Here is a 12,301-nt window from a genome sequence, read left to right as displayed (position 1 = left end):
TGAAGCCTCAGGATAGACAAAAGGCTGAATCACAGAAAAATTACTAGGAGCAGGAGTTTCTTTGACAGCATCTGTCAGTTTTACAATTACTAGTTGTATTCAACTGAAGCTAATCTCAAATTGAAGAGTGACATATACCTGTAATATGTTACCTAACATGGTATGTAAAATTGCAACCATAGAAACTGCCAGAGAGTTGAAATATCCAACTGCTTTTTTTCATATCCTTCCATTCATTTTGTATCAGCCCTTAAAGAGACCTGATGAGTATCAACCACTTCCTCTAAAGCTGGGTCACAGGTCATTCTCTATATCAGCATTCTTACCTAGCAGATATCTTCTGTTACTACAAGGAACTTTACGTAATCCAAGGATCAGCAGTTATCAGAATTGCTAACTGTCATGCATTGTAAAGACAAAAAGAGCACTTAAGGACTTTTCTTAAAAAGTAACCAGTGTCTGTACACATCTTACTTACCTTATCTCTGGATGGTGAGAAAGTGGCAACACTTTCCAACACAGTGAAGTACCAGTCATGTAAAAGTCTGCAACTACTTAGTCTTCCATTAACAAAATACTTAGTAAGCCACTTCACAACACAAAGTGGGCTGTTGCTCATACCGAAGAATGTGCAGGCCAGTATTTCAATGAGTCAATACTCTCTTTAATGACAAACTACTCGCCTCTTCACAAGAACACTGTAAAATTTCAAAAAGGTCAAGCATAGTGGATGAAATGACATAAAATCCTAGGCACATTTAGTTACCTCAGAACGAGTTACACCTTATTGATCGCTAAAAACCCCTAACCAGTCATTATTATATCTTGGCAGTGCCTGTTTCAACAGCACAAGGTGGGATTTAAACTAAAAGATGGTTGATTCAGGCTAAGTACACTGGAAAGTTTTTTACAATGAGCATGGTAAAACAGGTGGCTCAGAGACGTGGTAGATGGATGCTCCATCCCTGGAAACATTCAAGGTCAGGATGGACAGGGGTCTGAGAAACCTGATCAAGCTGAAGATGTCCCAGCTCACTGCAGGCTTGGAATAAATGACCTTTAATAGTCCCTTCCAACCCAAACTACTCCATGATTGTATAACGTTGTATTTTACAAATCAGACATCCTAGCTCACCTGTGATCTATTAAAAACACTCGCAAGACATCCAAGTATCAAGGAAAACTCAAGATAGCAACAGCTGAAATCAAGGACCCGCATGAAAGGCAAACATGTAGACTCTAAATGCATTTGAGAGTTCTCTCCATGGCTCTGGAGGTAACAGCTTAAAACTGTGTATGCACGTTCACAACACAATCTTTGGAAGCAAGTTTCATCATGTTTGTACTACCATGTCTAAAGACTTCTCTATGTAACTTAATTTCCAAGCATTCTTCAAGAAACACTTTTTACTCTGAGCTCACTTTCTCTTTAGAATGAGTAAGCATTTAAATTAAATTAGAATTTATCATAGTGCTGAGTATCAAGACAGCTATTTACTAGTGATACTGAGATGATCATATGAATTAATACTTTGTGACAGTTCAACATGGACCTGTGGATCTGCCAAAAAACCATGCTCATGTGACGCTGAATTAGCACAGCAGGCTTTTAAGAGTAAATATATGAAAGACTTTAATTATTTCAGCCATTTATTTGCCAGTGTACAGTATACATTAAGAAAGAAAAAAGAAGGCCCAAACAACATAAAATATGTATACAGTGTTTGCTAGACAAATGCCTGCCTAAAATCAAGGCATAGTATAGCTCATACTTCATGGAGTCACAATGAAGTTCAGGCACATACTTTACATGTGGTTTAATGGTTTACAACTCTTTTGGTCTGTTTAGTAGAAAACGAACCAACTGAAGCAGAACTTCATCATTAAAGCCTTTCACATTACCATCTTCCACAACATCATACAGTGGCTTACTGTCTGTACCCCAACAGATATTCTTTCGAGGGTTGTTTTTAACAGTTTCTGCAGTTAGTGCTAAAGTATTTAGCTGGTAACAAAAGAAAGCAAAATATTTTCCATCAGTCACTACTGCCTGTGATACAAAAGGACGGGTCACATCTGCTTCACTCCAGAATCCTATAAAATAAACAAATACAACAGAACTTGAGATGTCTATCAGCATACACACACCTAAACCCTAGTCCTGAAATACAGAACAACTCTGGGAATTATAGCAGCTACTTAGTAGGGAAAAAGTCCTGTCTGCTTTAGCAACACAAGCATTTTTCATACAGACTAACCAAAACACTATCACCACAAGCAATAAAGCTGATGTCCAAGATCAGGGACACAAGGACACAACTTGCACTTTGTATACAGTTCCCTGTCTACAGTTAATAAAAATCACTCACTGATCAGCAAGTGACTTTTCCAAAACAGTGAAGTTACTAGTACATCCAAAGTCCAGCTAAGAGCTGAGGGAAAACATATTTTTACTATTCAAGGTTCTCAACTTGTAGTGATCATTTTTCATCACAAAAGCATGCACATGTATGCATAAACATAACTGACTATAGTAACCAGCCAGACACCAAGAACACTAATTCAGTAAGTATTAATGTTTTAAACAAACCCCACTGAGCACTAAGAGTATGTTAAAATATTTATGTATTTATGCATGTGCACTAGTACACACAGATATTTTTAAAGAATATTCCTATTACGTACAACAATGCTAGGAACTGTTACAGAAGAAAAAAAGTCATAGGTTCAAATAATGCTGCCCTTACAACTCATGATGTGTTTACAGTTGTGACCAACTCTGAAGGCAAGATTTACTTGACTTCAATACTTTATAGCCACAAAGAAAGCTTTCTAATACACCATTACATAAAAAAGTTGATGCAGAGCCAGCAATATACATTATAGTAAAAGAATTTTTTACACGTGTTGTTTCTCAAGTGAAACTACAAGCCATAAAGTGTCTTATAGCAACACTAGACAATAATTGTATTTATGAGACTAAATGAAATACTGATCTAGTCTAGCCACCCAGCTCTTCTGCCACTTTTTTAGACAAATGTAGACATAAAATCCCAATGTCAGGCTGCTAATATTTTTCATTCGTAGTATTTCCATGGAGTTGAAATTACCAAAAGAACAGGTAAGCAACATAGCTGTTCCAAAAGTAAAAAAAACCTAAATTGCTTGATGTCTACCACACTTCCCTCTTAAGGTGGAAAGAGCAAGTGAAAGCAATCAAGATTTTTGCACAGGCTTACTGTTTTATGTGAAAAAATATTTTTATCTGTAATTAATACCTCTGAATGAAAATACTTGAAGTACTTCCACAAACTCTCTTTTATTAATTCAATTACACCTGTAAAGACTTCCCTAAAAGATGGTCTTCAGAAAAAAAAAATACAAGAAAAAGCAGTGGGGAGAAAACGCCAATGAACTTTACAGTAGAGATTCATAACCAAGAAAAATTTGTCAAGCTGACTATCTCACCTTGATACATTGCTTGTGCTGCTGTCCAGGCAAAGAGACTTGCAATTCCATTGGATCGATAAACAACCTCGATCTGATCCTCGAGGCGGTTTCTAATAAACCTCTCCCGCTTCAGTTTGTCAGGAAGCAGATGAAACTGGGTATGTCCATAACAGCACGGATCTGCCACCTTCGAGCCTGTGCTCCCCAAAACAAAACTACCAGTCAGAGAGAACACTGTTATGCATGCAGGCACACACATCTTCACCATCAAACTCTAAAGCTAGAACTGCTACTGCGGATCTATGAGGAGTTGCCAACTTCCAAAAGGCAACAGTTCACATGCTAAAATGAGAATTTCCCCGGAGATGTATCAAAATTCAGTTTTGCGTCAATTTTCGATTCAACTGAACTTCTTCAAGCAAATTTGGACACACAGTACCACATGGACAGGAGAATGCTACTCCCCATTGCCTAACTGACATGAAATCTCAATAGAGATCTGTACACTACATACATTTATAGAGTACAGTTATAGATAAAAATACACAACTTTTTCTGGTGATGGGAGAAGATTGAGTTGGCATTAGTTTTGGAGTTGGTTTCATTTTGTTGATTTGTTGGGGGTTTTTTACAAAAAAAAAAAGCAGTTAATACTCCACAACTAAAAACTCTTACCTATAAATACCTTATTTTCGTACTGTTTTTTGAACAATGGCAGTTTGGATGGCTTGTGATCAATAACAGGAACATCTCCAAGATCTGACTCCAGGGGTACAACCTTGAAGACAACAGAAGAAAGTAAAGCCATGATGCAAGACATATTTCTGACATCAGGTCCAATGCAATACACCACTTCCTAGTCAGACAACAAAGTGCAAGTCCTGCTTACACACATCATACAGATAACCTCAGCTGAAATTCATTTTTCTGCAAGAGAAATTCTCATCTTGTGATGAGGGCTAGCACAGTCATCTTGTATTAATTTTTCCACAACACAAAAAATGTGAAATAATGCTAAAAAATCTGCCACGTCAATCTGTCACCATCTTCTAGCTTCCACAGAAAAAGAGTAAAAACATTTCTAGCAGCAGCCAATAAATTAACTTGAACCTGCAGACTAAGTTTAGAGATTTGGTTTACTGCACGACACAACACTTTAAATTGCCCAAGACAGTTCTTCCGAAATACCAAGGTTTGTAGCATCTGCCAATACTAACCCAAGCAAACTGCACAACTAAGTCAGCCACAAAAGTTCTGTGTTTACAGAACACACAATGGTTTTCTGTTTGTGGTGGAAATTGAACAACAGAGATCCTCACTGGCTACTATACAATTACTACTGTATAAACCTGAAAGAAAAACATTACAATATTAAAACAAAACATAATTCCATTGAACTTGAGCATTCAAGAAAATAACTGCCAAGCAGTAACAGGCAGAAATGCCCACATTCGGCTTATATGTGCTTTTATTTCTTCTTTTTTGTTTTACCTGAATGTTCCACAGCACACTTCTCATTCTTGTCTCCGTTTCCAAGCACAGAATGTCAAAAAATCAATTTAATTGAATGTAGCATCATGCAATTTAAAGCACAAAGAGGACCAAAAGTTCAGAAGACCATCTCAGTATCTACAAAGCCATTACCACAATGCAGAAAGGGTATTAAGAGTCGAAAAATATCCAAATGTGCTACATACTGATTAACTAGGTCCTCCAAAGACTACCTCTGCATGGTTTCAATGGTTGCTAAAAACAAAAGTGAAAATGCAAGGTATTAACTCGCTGTTGAAAACATCCACACCTCAGGAAGCTGCTTTGGTACACGGATCTGGAGATGTGGGTTATCATCTATCTGGAATCTCACAGGATCAACTCTACCCTTTCGGTGTCCATGAACAACAACTTCCTCACCGTGATGCCAGTAATAGTTAACTTGAGGGTTTAGATCTGAAACAGAACAAAGCACACACAAAAACAGTGATTTGCCTCATGCATTTTAAACCCTCCCAATTCCTCTATAGCTGCAGTGAGATACAAACCCCAAGATTCATGTCGCAGGATGGAGACAAATTACTAGTTATGCTCTTAACAAGTGTGCTACACCAGCGACACTCGTGACGGCCTATCACCCAAGGGCTCCCACGTCCCCTTCCCTGCCAGCCCCGCTCCGTACCGAGGGAGGAATCAGCCAGCAGTGGGTTGCGACCGGACAGGGCAGCGGCGAGGGTGGAAACGAGCTGCGTGAGGAAGGGGCCGGGTGTGTGATCCTGGTCGCGGTAGAGGAATGGCCGCTTCTTGTTCTGGTAGAAGCTCTCCTGGAGAAGGGCGTCGCAGGCGAGAGAGCGCAGCTCGCCTATATCCACATCGGGCGCTGCTCCTGCCGCGGCCCCCGGCGCCGCCGCAGCCCCCGGTGCCTCCGCGGCCCCCGGCGTCTCCGCGGCCCCCGGTGTCTCCGCGGCCCCCGGTGTCTCCGCGGCCCCCGGTGTCTCCGCGGCCCCCGGTGTCTCCGCGGCCCCCGGCGCCGCCGCTCCCGGCTCCGGGGCTCTGCCGGCCTCGAGGGTCGCTCCTGCCCCCGCTACCGGGGGCTTCGCGGCCGCGCCTCTCGGGGGCATCCCCGGCACTAAGACGGTTCTTGTGAAACTGCGGTACCAGCGGTCGGCGTTGAGGGCGAAGGTCTGCGGGTACACCATGTACTTGGGCCGCTGCAGCTTCCCGTACAGCCGCAGCTTCTCCTCCACCGTGGCCGCCGCGTGCACCCGCTGGTTGAAGCGCTGCAGGCGCCGCAATTTGGCCGCTTTGCTCTTGGCCGTGATGGACGCCACCACGGGCGGGTAGAGAGGGCTGTCGGGCGGTGACGGGGCGGTGGGCACCGTCTCCGAGAACCAGCGCCGGCCGGGCCGCGCCAGCCGCCAGGCCCCCAGCGCCGCCATCTCGCGGAACTGCGGGACTGCGGGGCGCGGTGTCCGGAAACCGCGGCAGCTGATTGGCCTCTGGGGACCACGTGATAGCCCCCCTTTCCGGTCGGCGGGCGGGTTCTCCTGCAGCGAGAGCTGCCGGGCAGGAAGCGGCGGGGCCTCGGGAGTCACGTGGCTGGAGGGCGCCAAGCGCCTCCGCGGAGTTGCGCGACAAAGCTTCTGCGCATGCGCAATAAAGGCAGTACGCGCTCTGCTGCGCGGGAACTACAGTTCCCAAGATGCTCTGCGAGAGGCGGCCCGGAAGTGCCGGGCCTGGCAGCAGAACTTGCGCTGAGCTCCTGGTGGAGTCCGGCGTGCGGGGGTGTGGCGATGGGAGCTACAGAACCGACTGGGCTGGAAGAGACCCCTGAGATCATCGAGTCCAGCCTGTGCCACGGTCTATGGAGCACCATCTCCACCGACCGTGGCACTGAGTGTCACGCCGTCTTTCCTTAAACACCTCCAGGGACGGTGACGCCACTGCCTCCCGGGGCAGCCCGTTCCAGTATCTAATCACGCTTTCTGTGAAGAAATTCGTGGGAACGTCCAAACTGAACGTCCCCTGGCTCAGTGGGAAGCTATGTCCTCTCGTCCTGTTCCTCTCTGAAAAGGCACTACGGAGCGTTTACCTGCCTCCAGTGGGGAAGAGGACGCAGCTCGTAGCCGGCTGTGTGCTGGCCCGCGTCCCGAGGAGCCCAGTCCCGCCCGGCCCCTCAGCCGCCCGCTGCCCGCGGCGGGGACGGGCCGGCTGTGCGCGCACCCGCAGCGCGGAGGGGAAAGGGAGAGGGCTCCTTGTCAGAGACATCACAGCCTGCAATGTCTGCCTTTAATAAAGGAATTAAACTCTGCTAAGATACGATCTGTTACGGCCTTTGTTTGTGAAATGAAATGAGCTGAAAGTGGCATACCGACACCGCAAGAATACCACAGTAACTGCATGTTTATCTTTGAGATGGTTGGAAAAGTTGAGGGTATTTCTCTTCAGTGGACAAATGAAGTCCAATATTTATTCTTAAAACTTTTCTTTTGTCATTACTTTTTTAAAGTTGATTATTTGTAGTAGTCATGGGAGATTGGTTGTTTTTTCCTGTATTTCCATAATTATGACTAAGAGTGGGAGTGGAAAATATGTGTGGGATTGGGACAGGAGACACATCTATCTCAGATGATCAGCTGTCTTTCCTGTACTGCTTAGCTTTCTGCTGAACTAATGTTCACTGCTGAAGTGGTGGAATACAGAGGAATTTTTGGAGTAAATGGCAGAAATGTAAACCCAGGTTTTGGGTTGACATTTTCAAAGAATATAGAATATAAACCCATTGTCTTTAAAAATCAAGAGGAATAAAATAGAAATTAAACTACTGTTAATCCATAGCTAAACTGTTCTTTAGTTTACAATTCACAAGGTATGTTCTAAAAGACAGATTTAAATGTTAAGCTGCAACTAAGTTTAATATCAAGTATTTAAAATGTGATTGTTTTAATTTTGAATCCAGACACTTTTTTCACCATATGGGTGAAGGGATAAGGCCATAGATGAGATGACTCACTCTTTAGGAAGCAACCACTCTTTCTCACCTCACAGACTGCAGTCTCCCAAGTACATCCAAAAACCTGTTTTCCTCTTGACTTCTTGATGAAGGACACTGGCCAGATGGGTTCATGGAAAAGATACTGCATCTTGTCCCTTGTGATCACAGCTAGCTATGTCAAACTCACACAAGCTGTTAAGAAAATCACTATGTACTATTCTTAGGCATTTTATTGCTGTATCTCCTCTTGCAAAACACGTTTCCTTTACTGATTAGAAATATTCTTCTCATTTCATCCTTAAATGTATTCATGGTCAGTTTATAACTGTTTGTTGCATTGTGCCAACATTGTCCTTTAGTTTAATTAGCTTTTTGTTCTCTTCAGTGTTGGCCTTCTAAAATATTGATGGAGACCAGTCATATCACCTCTCAGTCTTTATTGACAGACTTAACAAACTCTTCTCATGTGGCAGTGTATTAATTTAATCAGTTATATTTCATATGTTTTCTGTAGTGGTTTGGTTCAATGTACCCTACCCCCCTAATTAATATTCCTTTGTCTCCCTCACATGAGTTATTTTTAGCCTGCACCTGCACCTGTTATGTAACTTTCAATTATGTGTCTGTGACCCTTCCCGCCTTTGAAAATCCCCTCCTACCCTCTCCTGATTAGTCCACGTTATGTTTCCCCACCCCTGGGTCCCTCAGCAACTGTTCCCAGTTGGCTAGTGATAGCCAACCACTCCCCTTGCTCCTCCCAGCTAGCCCTAACAAAAACCCACTTCACCCTCCTCTCCTCGGCCAGTTCTGGGCTGAGGAGGTGTTTCCAATAAACTCTGTGTTCACTCAGAATTGTCTCCTCCTTTCATTCCACTGCCTGTCGTTTCTCCATCGCTCACGAGAGACCCTCAGGGAAAGAACCCACAGGAGTCGGCCCTGCCTGCGCTGCTTGCAGGCTGACCCTATACGACGCTTGTCACTGTGCCTGGGCTTGCCGGGTACAGAGTCTGTCGACTCTAGTGGGCACCGCGACATTCTCACACAGGCAGATTTCCATTTCCCTGATCATCTTAACAGCCCTTTCTTGCATTTCCCCCCGTTTTGCATTTGTCTCAGGGCTGTGTGACCATACTGAACCCATTTATTCATACAAGAGACTGTTTTATCCACGCCAGGATTACTAACATTTTACCACTGTTAAAAACATTTTTCATCATGTTGTCAAATCAGAATTTCCATTCTTGCAGGCATATGATACTGTGAGCAACTTTTGCTTGGGATATTTTAAACCCTCAAGAAATTCAATATAGAAACTGAATATAAGTGATGAAGTAAGTGAATGTTTAGAGAACCATTTTTTCTCTAATTCAAGGGTTGACACCAACTGTAACATTAGATAAGAGATGTCAAGAACCAGTGCTAAGCTTTAACCTGTGTTTAATATCCCTCAACTACTGACCTTTTTGTCACAGTTTAATTTTATGTTGTTGGCATATTTTCTAGTATCATTCATCTGGAGGTAGGAGCAGCAAGGGCTTGGATAAAATGTCCCAACAGAGTCTAGTTAAAGGTACTTGCATACTTTGCTCCCAGCTTTGTCATAAGCTTTTGATAGAAATGTATTATGCAGCTGTGGGTCTCTTAGTCTGAAGAAGCAAACTGGCCGTTCAAAAATTATCTATTTTCCTTCTTCACTAAGATAAACTGCAATATTCAAATTATCCTAAATATATAAACCCAGAGCATCTTTTTAGTGGTTAAATGGATGCTTGAAAAGAGCTTGGTTTAGGAAGCTTATCCTGTGTAAAATTTTCAGAACCAATGCTAAAGTGAATGTCACAGCATTAAATCTGTAAAATTGAAACTGGAAAAAAAAAGTGCCTCAGTACCAACAGGAAGATCATTGGGAAGTGTCAGTGTGAAGTCCAGGTGTCTTGGGTTGAAAAATGTGACGAAAAATGTGTATTCTATTTTCATCTGTTGAAACTGGTTGGGAGATAATTGTTCTTCTCTCCTGCTCCATCCATCCTACCCCTGCACCCATCCTCCTCTGAGAGGCATCACCTGTGAATGGGCCATTTAAGGCCTCTCACATGACTGATAACATCACCTCATTCCATGGTGAGATGCTCCACCCAATGGGAGGAGCCAAAACCTTTTCACCACCATAAAACCTGCAATCCCAAACACTAATGCAGCTGGTTTTCCACTGAATCCTTGGAGGAAGACTGGACACATCTTGCCAACACTGGACCCTTTGTTCTACAGGATAATCTCTGCTCCATAGAACAACATCTGTTACTCCAGGAAGTCTTATTTGGGCTGCTTCCAACACCCTGACAGCAGGGTGTCAGGTCGTATCTCTGACTCTGTCAGGGTTTTCTAGGACTTTTGTTTGTTTGCTTGTTTGTTTTTTGTACTACTGCATTTGTATTTGTTTTTATATTCCTAGTAAAGAACTGTTATTCCTATTCCTATATTTTTGCCTGAAAGCTCCTAATTGCAAAATTATAATAATTTGGAGGGAGGGGTTTTTACATTCTCCATTCCAAGAGAAACTCCAGTTTTCCCTGACAGATACCTGTCTTTACAAACCAAGACACCAGGAAGTAGTGCAGTTCATCTTACTGAAACTAGTCCCTAGGAAGGGATGGAATACATATTCTCTTCTGAAACTTAGAAATGAGACAGTGTCCACTAAATGTACTCACACAGAAATGAGATTGCATAGAGATTAATTACTGGCAGGCTCAGTATGTCCTTTATGCAAGTGTAGAGGCTGCTCAAGTGCACACACTTCCTCAGTAATCTTCACCAGAACACACAACCCAAATGGGATCACAGGGATCACATAGTGGAGAGACAGTGTCATATCCATATTTACAGTATCTCTCTGTGGCTGACTTAATGCCTAAAGAGAGGATGACAGCTTCTTCATGCCTGCTTCAGATGAAATTTCTATGTTTTGAAATTTGTTTTCTTTGCTGCCTTTGCAGCTTGGGTAATGTTATAAATATGTAGCAAATCAAATTAATAAAAATGAATTTTATTAATAATTTACAAAATAAAATTTGGAAACAAAATTTGCAAAACGAAAAAGCCACAAACAAAGTCAGTGTCGAGCCTGGGGTCAGCACTGGGTGAACCCAGCCCCGGCCTCTATCGCACTGGAGCTCCCTTGTTCACAATTTCAGTCCCAGCAGGGTTAGTTTATATAGAGTTTTTGGTTGGATAGGGCATTGCTTCATACTCCTTTGTCCTTTTCAACTCCTTTTCCATATTCATGTAATTCTGTCCTCACTTCTGGAGGGTTGATTGGATTTTTGAGAGGAGATGAATACTTGATTCAATGTCTGGGAATCTCATATTGGGATGCACACCCTGGATGATGAAGTCTAGATCCAAATCAAGTGATAATTGTCAGTCATTGTCGAGATTCAAACAAGGGCATTCACAATTCTTAATCATTTCACTTTATTTCCAAGCCTGAGTGACTGCTACTGTATTCCTCCTATAACAAGGCTGAATTTATACCATAGATACATCATATTACATGAACATGAATGCTTATACATTTATATTGCATGATCACAAATTACGTCATATATTACAGGTAACATCAGTGGGCTGTGTGCCCCATATAAAACTCCCCATACTGCAGTAGACCCAGTCTTAAGTATTGATATGCTCATGATGCCATGAGTGACTGTTGCCTCTGTCGATGATCCCGGCTAGCTCCAGGCACTGCAGTCGGCTGGGGACGCTCCTCAGTGCCTTGGGGTACTGAGGGGCGGCTAAGGGCGTTACCCTGTGTCACGGTAGGACTTTGTCTGGAGAAGGCAGAGCAAGAGAGATGACTCTCCAGAGGTGTAGCAATCCAACTCTTTATTAAAAAAGTTCCAAAGAGCTCCAAGACCCAGTGGATACAAGCTCTGAACCTGACAGGCCCTTTTATTGGGAGAGGTTACAAGGGAGGGGAACAATCCTTCTGCCAATAGGAAACAACTGGGGAGTGGACAGCATGCATGTCTGACAATCAGAGAATCCTAATAAGGGAGTTATGGGAGGGCTCTCTGACTGTCAGCCTATCGCTCAACGGCTCTCCTCGAACCTTCTAGAAGAAGGGGAAGGGGGATCGAGTGACTGATAGGGGATCAGGGAGGGTAGAGGAGGATTGACACGAAAACTTCTCAAGAGGGAGGGAGTGGTCAAGGAGGATGGACATGGGGAGGGTGGTACAAACTCGAACAAACCCACTGGGGAAGGGGAGAGCAGGAACAAACCAAGTGAGAAGAGGAAAACAAACCACAACATATGACTTATGCCTTTAGGTTATTTTAAAGTAGATTATTTGTTACAACAGCT

The 12,301-nt window shown here is 43.2% G+C and overlaps 1 protein-coding gene across 1 annotated transcript; it reads right to left on the bottom strand.

The window, feature by feature from the left end:
• Window positions 1-1,607: 1,607 nt before the first annotated feature.
• Window positions 1,608-6,426, bottom strand: MRPS30 (mitochondrial ribosomal protein S30). Its single transcript, XM_063423057.1, has 5 exons — window positions 5,624-6,426; window positions 5,252-5,397; window positions 4,126-4,228; window positions 3,469-3,645; window positions 1,608-2,094 (listed from the first exon to the last, which is right to left on the bottom strand). Exons 1-5 carry the CDS (start codon window positions 6,378-6,380, stop codon window positions 1,826-1,828), a joined length of 1,452 nt encoding a protein of 483 aa, XP_063279127.1. The 5' UTR covers window positions 6,381-6,426; the 3' UTR covers window positions 1,608-1,825.
• Between the last annotated feature and the right edge of the window lie 5,875 nt (window positions 6,427-12,301).

The sequence above is a fragment of the Prinia subflava genome, chromosome Z (genome assembly GCF_021018805.1).
Source record: "Prinia subflava isolate CZ2003 ecotype Zambia chromosome Z, Cam_Psub_1.2, whole genome shotgun sequence".
In the NCBI taxonomy this organism is placed as follows: Eukaryota; Metazoa; Chordata; class Aves; order Passeriformes; family Cisticolidae; genus Prinia; species Prinia subflava.
This window is presented reverse-complemented; position numbering and strand designations above follow the sequence as displayed.